Source organism: Phaenicophaeus curvirostris, chromosome 13 (genome assembly GCF_032191515.1).
Source record: "Phaenicophaeus curvirostris isolate KB17595 chromosome 13, BPBGC_Pcur_1.0, whole genome shotgun sequence".
In the NCBI taxonomy this organism is placed as follows: Eukaryota; Metazoa; Chordata; class Aves; order Cuculiformes; family Cuculidae; genus Phaenicophaeus; species Phaenicophaeus curvirostris.
Genome location: NC_091404.1, coordinates 19,331,972 through 19,347,493, shown reverse-complemented (window position 1 = coordinate 19,347,493; position 15,522 = coordinate 19,331,972). Strand labels below are relative to the sequence as shown.

Here is a 15,522-nt window from a genome sequence, read left to right as displayed (position 1 = left end):
AACTGTTTATAGAAATCTGTCAGATTTTTCTGTTGTACATTCTTTCGTGCAGATTTATTTTTAAGCAGATGAGCAGTTTTACAAAGTTAGTGAATCTATTAACCTGTTTAAAATCACAGAAGCGCGTGTGCAGAAGTGTGTGCTGAGCTGAAGGTATTGCAGTACACAGTCTGTGTGCATTTCAGTGTGCCTACTGTTGCATCTCTTTCATAGCTGCATGCTGTTTTCGTGTACCCTGTACAGTATAGTTTTTACCCTGTGTGTAAAAACTGTATTTCATTTTTATATAGAAATGCAGGAATAATATGTTTCTGCAGCATTCATAGAACTGTACCCTGTCTTCACACACGACTTCACTGGAGGATTAATAATTTAGGACTGAATTATTTGTAATTGAGCTCTAAGAGCCTATCAGAGCCTCATGCAAGGTTGAATGTTTATATTTTTATTCCTATTTCGTGATTTCCAGTGTTGATGATTACTGGAAAACATGCAGTCCCAGTACTATCGTAAGTCATAGTGATTGTCCCTTTAAAAAAAATTAAATTGTGTGTTGCAGAAGAAATGGAAGCAATGTTGCTGGAACTACAGGTGAAAGGAAGATTTGTATTTATTACTTATTATGCATGAGTAACATTGTGATAACAACTTCCTAAAGTGCTTATAGTTTAGCCATGTAACTGTGTCTTGCTGAACCCCATCTCCAAACACAACGGCAGCAAAATTAAGATATCTTTCTGCCTGTCACTTGTGTGAGGTGGAAATACGAACATCTAATATTAAAATCTTATGATTAGAGAGCAAATATACTTCTTTTCAAGAGAACATAACTTATTCATTTACACTTCAAATGTTACTGCAGCATGCAGTTCTTTGAGTTATCATAGTTAAAATATGCATTAGACTGGATTCTTCCATCAAACACATGCTTCAATTGACAGACCTAATTTAATCTTTACTCCCATAGGTGAAATCCCCTCATGCCACTTCTCAAGAATTGGCTTTCTGGAGAGCGACTCTTTCCATCTGTGTTATCAACACCAGGCCCACAGTTTTCGATACTTGTAATCCCTTTCCAGCTAGTGGCACGGTACCAACAGCTGAGCCAAGTGGCAAAAAATACCTTTTTCTAAAAAGCCCCACTGAATTTTATGACAAGCTAAGAGAAGAGAGAAATGTCAACCTGTTTCTGTCAGATATTTATTCGTCCTCTGAAATGGCTGGGAAAGTCTGATTGTGTCTTCACTGTGACTTCCAAAAGTCCGACAGTAGTGCTGAGTGTTTGCACATTTCAGAGGTCTATGTCCAACTCTCTTGCCCTCATGGACTCGAAACTTTAATGTTTTAAATATCCCTTTGATCTTTAAGTGTGCCCTTTAAGTTACTTCTGGGTACGTCTTCCTGCAAACTACACTTAGCTGCATTCCTTCTTCACCCAAGTTATCACAGGCTGTGATGAGCTATATCATGCTTATAATTATCATTGTTTCATTAGTGGACTAGGATAACCCAAAGGCAACTGCTCATTAAATTTGCATGTAATCAATAACATAATACTAGCAATACACAAAATGAGGTGTAACCCATTTGAAATTCATGACTATAGGGTGGAGTGGTGGGGTGTGTGTACAGGTGAGTAATCTCACAGAAAAAAGGCTTGCAGGTCTGTGGAGGTCCTACAGGTTTTCCAGAGCTGTAAACCCTTCTGCTCACTGAGTAAAGGAGCACAGATCTGTGCCTGCAGAGTCACTGGAACCCAATGCTTCATCCTATGAGCCTTTGACTCCATAGCTTAGCAAAACCAAGCACTAGTAGAAGAGAAATTGTAAAAGAGAAAAATACAAAGCTGTTTGAAATTATGCCTTGCCAAGGTGTGCCTGTTCAGCTGTGTTGGACTTCTCATTTCTCTCACAATATTCGTCAGCTGTTTTACTTTCCTGGAAGTTGGTAGGGCCATTTCCAATGTCAGTTTTGTTTCTGGACTGGAGATTAAATGCATCCTTTTCCCTGCCTTCCTTTTCCTTTTCCCTGTATTCCTTTTCCTCAAAAATAAAATTGCAGCAAAAGTTTGCAACAATTTATAATGAGTTATGATGGCTTGTGTTTTCCCTTTGTGTTATTCTGGAGCTGATAAAAGTAGAGTATTTATATTTTTCTCTAATGCATCATTTTGTTAGATTTATTTCACATGAAGCATTTAGCATTGCCCTGTGAAGAAGCAAGTTATATTTAGTATCCTAAATACTTCCTGGGTTGCTACAAGATTGTCAATGTAGTTAAAATGTCAATATACAATATATTATCCAGGGGAACATCATGGTCTGCAGTCTCATGTTATTTTTCCATAGAGACTCTACGTAAAGCATTTAAAGCCTGAGTGATAAAAATATAGGTCTTACTGTTATTTCTTATTCCAGCTTTTACTTGTTCCCTGTTAAGGGAGGTCCTGTGCTTTTGTAAAATGTATACACAATGTAGAGATGCAGAAATACACTTTCTTCAGATATTTGTCTGCATCAGAGTTTCTGCATCCCACAGGTTTTATCCTTGTTGTCCTAACAAAGACATTTTCTTAAGAATGAAGCATCTTGGTATTCTATGGAATATAAATCCAGTTCAACACAATGTGTTTTGAAAGAACCTCATCTGCAGATGATTAAAGTCATTTCATATGGCCACAAGTGAAAATACTTTCCTGATTAGAGAAAGTATGGATCTCTCTTAATAGACTCCGATCCTGTAACTGACTGCTAGCATCATTTAATCTGACTTTGACTGAACTAGGCCAATTTACTTTCTAGATAAATTCGTATTCACTCATTTCATAAGATCATTTGAGTTTTAAAACTTTCATTGATGTTCCCATAACCTGTAATAAATTGTTCCCGTAGTTAATTATTCTCATTGGTAGGGGAAAAAAGTGTCATTTTATTTGTAGTTTACATTTGTCTGGCACAAGCTTCCAGTCCTTTGATCTTGATATATTTTTATCTGTTAGATTGGAGAGCAGTTTCTCCTCTAAGTGTTTTCAGGATGCAATCAAATTACCTCTTCACTTTTTTTGGTAACCTAGATAATTCGAGCACTTCCAGTTTGTCATCCTAATGCATGAGCCTCCTCAACAACCTCTTTAAATTCCCAACTGTAGTACTGTGCATATTTAACACTGAGTTACAGTGAAAGCATTCATTCATTCATGGCTAGGGTGTGACTCCTGTGCTAAGAGAGTAGAAACTACTACATTAATGTAGCCATTACCAACTAGCTATTTACCTGTTTTAAAAGGCTTGTGTTCATTTTGCATTCATACATGGGCAAAAATGAAGAGGACACTTTTATTTGTTTCTTTCCTTTGAAAACAAAACCTGTAATTTCAACTTAAGTTTGACTTTTTCCATTAGGAAGCCAATTTTAAGAGAAGAATCATTATCTGTTTTGAAACTGAGAGAGTAGTAAGCTCTAAAACAGGTTTATGATGATGTAGACTAGGAACTAGCTTGCCTGTCCCTGCATTTGAGGGGAGTCAGCACAGATACCAGCATTTCTAATCCTGTAGGCACTTCTCCGGCACTGTAGAGCTATAGCAGAGGATTAAGTACGCTGACGGTGCCAGTCCCATTGAATTTGCTGGATGTGTGAAGTTAAGCATTTTGGGATTTATGTGGCTAGAATATCTTGTCTTTATTTTTTCAAAATTATTACCTAAAATTAATATACTCATTCTACATAAAGCATTATCAGTATTAAGTAAGAAATATTAGATAGCTAGGAGCTGGCTGCATTCATACTTTTTTCCCCTGAAACCAGTTATATTAATTGAATATATCGAAAATCTTAACAAAACAATACCGCTTGTTTTACTTTACTTTTCAAATAACTTTTCAATGTAGCTGAGTATTTGGAAAAAAAAATAGAGTTCATAAAGTATTAGAGGAAAGCAGGTTACAAATTACAGATTGTAACAATTGAAAGAGTTAGGAATAAAAGACCTACTAGGTAAAATCTGGTCTAACCAAGGAACACTCTGTAATACAATCAAAGATCAAAGAAAAAATAATAGTACTTTAGGCAAGAAATTAATTAAATCGGGTGATTCACCACTGGCTGCTAAGATAATTAAATCATTATCCAATTTCCTTATTTGCTTTTCTGCTTATCCTTCTTGCTTATTAGACTTCAATAAAATAGTATAAGAAACTTTTAAAAAATAATTTACACGTTCTACATCACAGCCCCTCTCACTCTTTATTTTTCCTACAGTAACAACAGACACTAGTTCTCCCAGGACCTTGTAGCGTTTTACTACTTCTGTTATAAAAATACACCAAAGTGCTGAATATGGCATTGTACAATTACTTGCTTGCAAAATCAATAATTACATCTTAGATTTCAGTTGAAATATGAAATTTCTTATTGTCTTTCTTTTAAGTTACTTGATTCTTCAGTCAGAGAGTTGGATCTGGCATGTGGTGAAACTAGGGTAAAAATAGAGCTAAGATAGTCACTAGCCAAGAAACACTTGTTTCTTGTGATCTTCTGTAGCAAGGACAGTATTGAATGCTGAGAAGAAAACCAGCTATATATAAATTCATAGGTGTGTATATATGTATATATATTCAGGATGGAAGCAAAATTGGATAATTTGATGCCAAATCATCTACATCTCAGTTTACTGAAGAGACTGAAACTTTCAATTGCAAGTCCCTAAGCAAGGGTTTTTAATGAGTTTTCTGCTTTAGGACAGCATTTTATGGAGGGGGAACGTAAGAAAGGGCAAAACTTGGTAGTCAATACTATGCACAATTTCAAATGTAGCATATGTTTGTTAAAAGCAAATTGTATTAGTGTTCTCTTTGATAATTTTTCAGACAACAGAAAATTGCAAATCCCAACAAGTACTGACCTCACTGCCTGATCATCTGTAAAATATTTTATCTGCTTCTGTATAGAGAAGAGTTTGATGAACTAGGAAAAACTGGCTTTTCAAAAAACTGAAACCTGAAGGTCATTTAACAGGACAGAGAGCAATAATAATGCTTTCAGTAATTCCTGTTGAAAGCTAGATGTTACTCAGGAGCAACTGGAAAGACTCCAGAAGTCAGAATGTAGTAATTAATCCCAAATCAACTGAGCGCCTCAGAGGTGATGTGACTGAAAATGGCAAAGATGAACTTGGAATTAATCAGGAGCTTGTTTCTAGGAGAAACGGAGTTTTAATGCCATTGTCTTGACATTGGTAATGTCTTGTCTGAAATGCTGTGTGATGTTCCGGCCATTTACAGCCAGCAAAGGTGTCAAGTTACGTATGAAAATTAAAAAAGATGAAGTGGTGAAAAAAGAAAATGTATCATCTGTCTCATATGAAGAGACTTTATGTTTAAATTATTTCAGTTTTGTTAACCCAGCCAGCTAGATATGAGACAGAATTCCTCTTTCTTAACAGACAGACGCTATAAAGACTAGAAAGAGAAATAATTCTTTAAAGTAAAAACAACGTTGTGCAAGAGCAAGCATCTACACAAACATCTCTAAGTGAATCTGCACTAGAATTTGAAAGAGGTCTGCCTAGGATGGTGGTTGAAGAACTGATGAAAATGGTTATGTGACTATTGCCTGCAGCTATGGAGAAAAGGAAACAAATGGATGTGGTCGCCGGGAAGGGCTTTGCAGTCCTACCACCTTTGCTTTATTGTGTAAGCTGTTAGTTATGTTATCTCTGAATAGCTGTAGGTTTAAACTAATGTAACTGCATTTTCAGACTTGATAAGGTTATTCTTTGGAAGACAGGTGGTATGTAAACACATACCTAATACCTTTTCATACTGTTCATTGTCAAATTACCTACTTAAATTAAATATGTCAAGGGCCTTGGTATGATGAAGGAATTTCAGCACTAATTTATTGGTGTTAAGGTATTTATTGAATGAATACCCTGGATATGTTTGTTGAATTGTAAATTTGAGCTCTCTTAGCGAGCTCATTTTAGATGGAGGTAAATCTGTGAATGTGGTGCCAGGTCGCACCATCTGTGTTTCAGTGCAGAGTGTTGTGAAATGCAAGAAGGAAAAGGAAACACAAAACTGAAAGGGGGATGTCATGAGAATTACAACAACTTCTCCCAGAAGATGCCGTTCTGTTTCCAAACAAATTGCCAGATGTTACTTATTCTCAGGATTCTGCCTTTCAACACGGCTTAGTAAGGCATGTCTTCCAGCAGCAGATCTTGCACCTTCTTGAAACCTTGCTGTATTTATCCCTTACTTAATGAAAATAACTGTGTAAGATAATGGGAGAACATTTGTTTATTACATCATTCGTTATGGTTAGTGACAGGATATTAATAAGAAAAGTGAATGAGCTACAGGTGTTAATGACGAGCTTCCCATTCACTGACAGAAAGTACTCTTATGATCCTCTAGCACGTTAATCTCTAATAATAATTTCTGATTTCCATGTTAATCAAACTGCCTTGATTAATTCCCTAATGAGGCAAAGTGAATTATAGGCTTAAATTATGAAAGGATGATAGTCTCTTTTCTTAAAAAAGAGTTGCATTTACACAAGTTTTTGGATTTTTTTAAATTTTTTTTCCCAATGCATATAAGGAGAGGTCATACTCTTGAGGTTCAAATAAGCATCCAGATGGCTTTGCTTATGTATTTGAAGAGCCTTGAGGGGAAACATCTGTCCTGGTTCATGTAAGGGTTACTGCAGTCAAAACAGAATTACTCGTTTTCAGGTGGTCTGCAATAGAATATGCCCTAAATATTTAGAAAATACCATTCCGTACAATTGATTTCCAGACCGAGTGCCTAGCAAGGTTGTTCTTAAAGTCCTGCATTCAGAATCCCATTCAGACAAATCCAGATCTTCTAAATAAGAAGGAACAAAGTTAATATAGGGAGACTCTAAAGAAGGTGTTGGAGAACTAGAAAACACTCTAACTGAGCGTAGATTAGTGAAAGTGAGTTATGTTTTTCTGAACATATTAGTTATGCAGTCCTAGCTACAAAATTATCATGTTTAGATATGCAGAATTACTGACTATTTAAATAATTTTACTTCTGGTAAAGAAATTTAGTAGTGTAGGCATTACTATTTTTGCAAAAAATTATTTTTAAAGTTTCTATATTTTGCAGTTTCTACTAATTATCTGGTTTGTACTGCCTGTGAGAAAGCTAAAAATTCCTTTAAAGTAGACAGTAGTAGCCATTTTTTTCCCTGGAGCCCTTCTTTCCAAGTGAGGATGTACAAATCAATAAATATTATTGATCAGAGCAGTTTGAAGTGTGAGCCACCAAAATCTTAAACCTCTGTCTGCCTCTTGCTATTGTCACTGTGTTTGTTTTGCAGTCTTCTAAGTTTCTTCCATATTTATCATTCTATAATAAATTTAATTTTTTGGGCTGAGATTAAGTCAATCATTTTAAGCCAGCAACTGTCAAAGTTTCTGTGTCTGTAATATTTTTACACTGTCGCAGCAATTCTGGCTGGCATCTGAATGCATTTTGTTTGTGCTTTGAGACATGAAATAAGACAAGAGCAAGCGAGTTTCCACGTTCTGGGGTTTTTAGGCCCAGATTAAAACCGGATAAAAATTAGTGCACTGTATTTCAATATGCAAATATTTTTAGTAGAGGACAGTGCATCATTACTAGAGCTTTACTGTGCTGTGCAAAGAGGACATAACAATAATGTCCTTCTGAATTTGTTGATTTTAATGTAATGGGAAACCTAATAGGTCTGATTTCATTTATTCAGGAAAATAAAAAAAAGTATCACAGTAGTCTGTTTTTCCTTCATTAGTCTAATTTGAACGTTAACTTTCATTACAGAGTGAAATATCTTACCCCATATTGCAGAATCTGATTAACTGAATGTATATGCTAAAAATCTTAATGGAACAAAATACCCTTTTGCTGAATGCATATCACCATAGCTAGAAGCTAGTAATTGCTATTAAAGACTGGTTCTTTAGGAATAAATGTCAAAATCTGTCTCAAGGACTGGTTTTCAACTAAGATTTTTAATCCACTGTAATGACTTCTATTTTTTCGGAGATATTTTTAGCAATACAATTTATAATAACATGCCCATATTCCTAAGAGCATTTTATCACAGCCCTAGTAGCAATGACTGCAGATCATTCTCTAATAGATCTTGGTATTTAATGGTTTTGTCATTAGGGTTCTCATTGGAATAATTTATCATTAACTTAATTATTTATCATTCTTTTCTAAAAGGAGCTGATGGAACTCTAAAGGTTTCAGCATTTTGAAGATTACATCAGTCTATAAAAATCAAATTTAGTTCATTTTTAATTCTATAATTGGGTAAAAAATTTATAAAGCTTCTGTCATTTTATAAACAAAGCACAAACCAGAAGGGCTCTTCTGGAATGCAGGCTGATATATTTGCATTTGCTTGGCTCTGGCCTGTTTATAATTCCTACCATTTTCTGGTTTCCTGTGGCCAGTGCATTTTTAGAAAGTTTTCAACAGAGCAGCAGAATTAAAAATAGAATAGAACTTTAAAAAGCTATTCAAATCCTTTTGGAATTCTGACACGTATTGCAGCTCTTCCCAAGCCCAGTGTTCACATTTGGGATCCTGATTTGTCCCACTTCGGGAACAGGCTGGAATCTTACAGTTTGTATCTTGGCTTCTCCTCAGCCCTCAGAAGAGGGTTTTAACTGATATCTCTTCAAAGTTGCCTTTATTTTCCTTTCACCTTCACGTGTAATCTGACGTTATTATCCTCTATGAGGAAGTAATAATAAACTATACCTGATATAATATCTTTCTCTTTTTTTCTAAATCTTTTTTTTTCCCCCTTGTTTTTCCGTAACAGTGAGAATGCAACTTTTGGTCGGAAGGAACTGTTGCAGTGAACTCTGACAGGTTAAACAGTCAAATAGCACAGCAAATATATTGGCACTTAATGCTTCTTACACTTGTACAGTCATTGCTCTTGTATTCCTTAAGCTTTTCATTCCTAAGTGTCCACTCTAAGGCTGCTGCAATTCGGCATGAGGGAGGTTGTGCCTGGAGAGCTGCTGTACGAACAGAGCATTCTAATGCCTGTTGAGTACGGATCTGCTCGACACCCAGGCTGAAGACTTGTGGTAGCTGTAACACTTATGACAGGTCTTTACTATGGTCATTTATTACTACAGTAAAAATCCACCAGGTTTGGAATAGAAAACGAAGGGAAGTCTAAAACAGGCAGAGGTGTTGGGGGATCATCTTTTCTGTGAAAAAAAAAATAAAATATGGATTTTGGAAAGATATTCTGTGCAGGTTCAGATCCAGACTGCTTTGTTTAGCAGAACCGTGGGTAGAAAGTAACCATCAGTGTTGAAACTAAAACCTGACTCACTTAAGCAACGTTTTAAAAGTAATGCAGTATTTAAAGGGCAAGTGATGAGTCGGTCCTGCACTCACCCATTTCCCTTGAGTGGCAAATCTAGAAATCTTGTGTGCAAAGGAGCAGATGCAAATAAGGAAGGCTGGGGAAATCCTCCAAAGTCCCAAAGTCCTCCCTATGATGGTCCCACAAGCCTCGCTGTTTCCCAAAGCTGAATTTCAACCAGGAACTTAACTGTCACTTGCAAGTGGCCCCTCTCTCCAGCAATCCCTTCCAGGGTAGGCAGGTTCTTGTGATTTGAGTTACTTCAGCAAGACCCTTGGTGAACTTACTGAAAATACTAGGTGAGATTAAATGGTGGCAACACTTTAGCCCTTCGAGACCATAGTATCGAAGAAACTTCTTCAGTAATAGTGTTACTCAGGAAGCAGGGCAAAGCGACTTTAATGATTACTCACTGTGAAGTGCTAAGTGGTAGGAATTTCTTATTTTGTTCATAGTGAGCAAGATAATGCATCAGTTGCATATAGGAAAGGTGAAATGACTGCTGAATGGAGCCAAACTTATTGTCTTGTTTAAACTCGTACAATTGCACTGATTTCAGCGATGTAACTTGAACAAAGATTGGTTTAGGTTTAGAAAAATGTGAATTTTTATGAATTACACTTTCAGTTCTTATTTTATCTATCTGACTGTTTTGATACCCTTCTCTTGTTTTTTTTCTCATGTGCCTGTGGAAATATGGATAGAAATTCAGCAGCTCTTAAATGTGTAAGAAACTACTTTTATCATCAATAGCTTTATATACAGTCATTTATATTATTATTCAGTTTGAAAAACTCTTCAACCGTTCACGATAATGGGACAGCATAAACATTCATTTTATCAAAAAATCCCATAAAAATACATTTTCTGTTTTCATGTACAAACAGCTAATGATAGATTCTTATTTAAAACAGTCAGAAAGATTAAGAAATTTCTCCAAGTAGCTTTTTGTGAGCAGCACATATAGAAGTACTAGATAGATTCTTTTTTTTTATGGCTACGTTTACAAGTTATAGTAAGTAGAATTACTCAGCTCCGTCCAAGGGCTGCATAGATAAGCCAGGCACATGATCGTTTATCTTTAGTAAGGATCTCAAAGCTGTTACACATGTGTTTCATACTTTGCTGTAGCACAACTTCTCTGCCTCCTCAGCAGTGAATATTTCAACTAAGGATCCAGACTGAAATGGTTTCATGACTTCTAGTCCTCATAATTTTATTTAAAATGGAGAGTGATCTCATGAATTATTAAAAGGGAGATACTCTTCACTTATGCCATATTTTGTAGAGAATCACAGCTAAAAGAACCCCAGCTTCAGCAGCATCATTTCAGTCCAACAGCAGTAATCAAACAGTTTATGAAAACTGCTTGTGTTTGCAAAGAGTAGGCTGTGACAGACCTTTCCTGTTAATAGACGACTTCCTTCACGTTTAAAGTTACGTGCAAAGCTTTCAAAATTCAATTACGGATTTTTTCCTTAGGTTGGCTGGCAGTTAAAGAACCTAGTAAATGCATTGCGGGAAGACCCAAATGGAGTGATACTAACCTTGAAAAAACGTCCTCAGAACACCCTGGTTTCTGCTCCTGCCCTTCTGAAGAACGTGAGGTGGAAGCCTCTTGCACTTCAGGTAAGAAGGCTGTTGCAACACTGGTGTCATGGTAAATTCTTTATTCGAGAGAAACTACTAGACTTTTTTGCCTTTCAGTGAAGGAACAGGAGCCTCTAAAGAGTCCCAAATTCATTTGAAATAGGGTGCTGACATAAGTTTGTGTGGCAATGCTGTATGTGCCGGTAAGATTTTTTTTCCTCTAATTCTTTGTGAAGTTTGGAGCCACAGGAATTCATAGGAGAGAACATTTACAAACAGTGATACTGAAGACCAAGGCAGCCTAAGATTCAGTAGCTTGTGTCGACTGGCAGAGGCAACATTGCCTCTCTGTTTCCATTATTGCACAGTCTGTCAAAACTACTTATTTGTAGTCAAGCTTGGCAGACCTTTTAAATTTCAGAAAAAGCCTGCTAGTGTTCCACCTCTCTCACCAAAAGGTGCTTAAGTATCATCCTCACTAGGATACATTTCTTCAGAGAATAGTGTGGTGAGATATTTAAATAAAAACATAAATTACTTTGGAAAATAAACAGGGCATTGCCAGTGTTACTTCTTAACAGCAGATTTTGTAATAAGATGTTGAAAATCAACTTTAGGTCTTCTTTAGCATGTTTAGTTCTTCTTTAGTTTTCATGTCGCAGAGGCAAGCTCAAGTATGAGGACCTGGACACATCTCAGTATGCATTTTTTTGTTTTGCCTGTTTCCTACAGTTCTCACCTGGGTCTAGTGTTATTTATTATTGTCATTAATGACTTGGAACTAGCATGATTAAATTTCACTATGACATTAAAGCTTGTTTCCTGGACAGCTGACATAACAGCTTGATGCTGCTGGAAAGCAATGATCTCACTTCCCTCTTCCAGTTCTTGGTGGCAGAATGTCCTCGCCTTTGTTTGACTTTGGCATTTTTCAGGCTCTCTAGACCAGTTTAATTCACTGAATTGGTAGGAAAGCTTCTAGTGTTATTTATTTGTTTTTCTGGAGTTTGCTGCCACTAATGGATTAAATTGGCTCTCACAGAACGGAGTCTGTCAGAAGCTACTGATGGACTTTCAGAAAGAAGTAGAATACATTCAGCATTGGCAAAAGATTTTATCCTTACACAAAAGTAACTGGCTGCATGGATGCAGGATAGGGAGTGAGCAGTTAAGCAACAATCTGTAGGAAACTGTCTCAGTTAAAGTAGATCAAAACTGAAAGCAAAACTGAAGTGATACCATTTCCTTCTTTTGTCTCGAGTTGGCATTATGTGATACTAGAAGATGTATTTTCATTTTTAAATTCTGATTGTCTTCTCACTCAATTAAAAATGGTTGTTTACAATGGCAAATAGCACTCTGTTTTCTTATAAAAGCAAGCACACTGGAAACTTCATTCAAATAAAATACATTTATTGTATTTTTTTCTTTTTATTTGCAGAAATTTTGTAATTGGAATAATCCTTCCTGTTACAATTACTTGATCCAGACCACTAAACTTTATTTTTTAGCCTGAGTCATAGAATCTGTCAGGCGGGATGAGTAGCTTACGTCAAGAGTGACAATTCTATAACTTGTAACACCTCAGACAAAGAAAATGCAGCAAGAGAGAAAGTTGTATTCTGTTCCCTTACATGTGTTGTATCAGAGATGGTGAACAATCATTTCCTTTTCATCTCAATGCCACCCGTGCTTTTATTGACTTCTGTCATATGAATACCTATTTCATTGTAGTCTCTTGCTCTGAGGACAAAAATTATTGTTTGCACATCAAAAAGTGGTATATATTTCAAGTTTCAAAAAAGTAAAAATCCACAAGTCTTGGAAACCCTGTTAACGCACCTGCTGGTTCACAGCACAGCCAGACCCACTTAGCAGCATGCGAGAAATACTCAGCAATATTGAATTCTGTTTCTTATTGTGAGTTGTATGCGTATTGTGGAACACTTAATTTTTCTGAAAAGCAGCTTGTTCAATTAGTCATCTGAATCACTGGCATGAATTAATCTATTCTGACACAAAAACACGCTGTAGGAAATTCTAGGGAAATACACAGTTAAAAAGCCCCATTTTCCCTTACCGCAGGCAGCCCATGTAGAGCAGTGATGCCTGTGTGTTTTCTCTGAATTCACCCATGAGGGGAATTCTGAGGATTGAGCTTATTCCTTCAGGGGAGAAAGCAGAGACCTGGTACCCCGTCCTTACTCTTCATTCCCCATCAAAATGTAAAGGAAGTCCATGTTCAAGCCTTTTGTTGCTCCTCCACCAGGCTTTACAGGTTTCCTGCATCTTGTCCTGCTGGGTTTTGCAGGATGCCCTCAAGTCACATGTTTGTTTGGAAGAGCTCATTTTAAATAGATACAAAATCTAACTATCCCCTGTATTTGCAAAACACACTTGGAGTCACAGCAATGTGTTTCCGAAATGAATGTGTTTCGGAAACAGCTTGAATTTTTCTGTTTGGCAAACATTTGTTTATTTCTGATGAGTGTTGAATTTGCCATTTCTCTTTCATTTTTATTCTAGTATTTCAGCATTGTTTAATCATTTTACTGATAATTAGCTTCATCAAACAGCCATTTACACACACAGCATAATCACTTGAAGTAATTTTATTGGAATCAAGATATAGGACTTAAATAATTGGCTATGCCTGTTAAATTGTTAGTCATATTAAGGATATTTACTATTTATTAAAATTACCTTTCTGGATTTGGTATAACTGAAATATTACATTAAATACTTGGTGGAAGGAACTAAAAATACTTGACTGAGAGATGTAAATAGAAGTATAAAACACAAGATAAGTTAAGTAGTGATTGTGTCTTATTCAGTACTAGAACAATCTCAGCTGGGTACTGAGTACACCTAGTATACACTGTCCATACTTTGTCTAATCAGTTGGAGAAAATGCAGAGCACATTACAATTCATTAGTGTTTTAGAAAACAAGCCCAGTAAGGGAAGAATTAGAGGATTTTTTCTCATTTCCTAGTCAAAACAAGGAGAAAGAGATAATATTCAGAATGTAAAAATAAAAAGTTAACGAAGAGTGAAAAAGAAAGTTCTCCCTTTCTGGGTTTGGTAGGGCAAGAATTTAATTAAATTGAAGCAGAAAAGATTACATTGCTGCAAGGTTACATTCTCAAAGATCTATGAGAAACGGCAAGGCTATCACCCTCTTTGGGAGCAAATTGAACAGTTGCGTTATCTCTCCTCGCCCTTTTTTCTATTGTCAACTTCATAGACTAATCTGTAACCTTGATGACTACTGAATATACAGGCATTGAAAAGAAATTATTCACAAGAGACTAGATCTAGGTAATTTCTTCTTTGATTGTGAAATGGAGTTTCTGTGACGGTGATAATTTATGCAACTGTATCCAGTGCAGGAAAGTTGGGGGGTTACTGGAACAACATATATTTAGTCTCTTTACTAATGCTGCCACCCCAAAACTTCAGAAATAATGGTAGTATTCTAAATGCAGTGGTTGATACTGTGTATATGGTAGTAGGTCCTAATTTCTGAAGATGTGAGAAAGTAAGCAGTGAGTTATTCCTGTCTTTGGCAGTTATTCTTGTCTAGGAACTCCTGCACAGAATATTTGATTGTAGTCCTTATAGCCATTGACTTAGGCTTCCCTATGGCATTTGAGTAAAAAAAGTGTGTTTAACTTCATTTAATTTTTTTTCAAAAAAGCAAAAATCCCCAGAGGCCCCTGGATGATATCAATGCTTTTAATATTTATGATGCTGACATTTATTGCTTGGGTTAATTTATATTTTATTGCTTGTCACCACAGAACATATATTTGTATCACCATCATGCAATCACCACAAATATGGATTCAGGTAAAAAAAAACAAGAAAAAATAGATTACTGTGAATTCTGGTTTCTTAAAACATCCAGGTATTCTGAAATTGTTAACAATAAATCTTCTACTGAAACCTGCGTTACGGTTATGAATAATTTCATTCAGTGCAAGTATTCTAGAGTGCTGTAATTAATTCTTGTACTAATGGCATTTAATAGTGTATGTCCTTCCTCCCCTTATAATTGATTTTCTGCATTGGTTAAAAATCATATTTTGATTCTGAGTCTCAGATTTTTCCCATGAGATGGCTTTTAAGTTAATTTCACTGGTCTTTTATCAGTTTCTTTCATAACAAGTCTTGAACTCTTTGGTCAAACCATTTCAGTAGACATCTTTTTGAAAGAAACTCAGTAATTCAAAAAGATGGGGAAGCCAAAAAAGAGAGGTCAAGATTCCTAAAATTATGTACATTAACTTTGCTGTTACTTGTAGCACAGAAATCATTAATTTATTCTTTGTATGCTTTTTTTGGTTTTACAGCCTGTAATTCCAACCAGTCCAACAAGCAGTTCTACGACACCAACAAGTACAATGGGCATATCCTCAAAAATGGAGAACTCTGCACTTCAGGATGTTTTCATCCTGTCTCCAATGTCAGGACTTTATGGCCCCAGGTATTTACTTCCTAATGGATATGAGGTTTTGAA

The 15,522-nt window shown here is 36.0% G+C and overlaps 1 protein-coding gene across 1 annotated transcript in view; it reads left to right on the top strand.

Moving 5' to 3' along the window:
- Positions 1–15,522, top strand: part of LOC138726109 (connector enhancer of kinase suppressor of ras 2-like) — a 162,393-nt gene that overhangs the window by 99,615 nt on the left and 47,256 nt on the right. The window contains exons 9-10 of the mRNA XM_069867549.1: positions 10,894–11,040; positions 15,356–15,489. Of these exons, the coding sequence (XP_069723650.1) occupies positions 10,894–11,040; positions 15,356–15,489 (281 nt within the window). The remainder of the gene's footprint in view (positions 1–10,893; positions 11,041–15,355; positions 15,490–15,522) is intronic.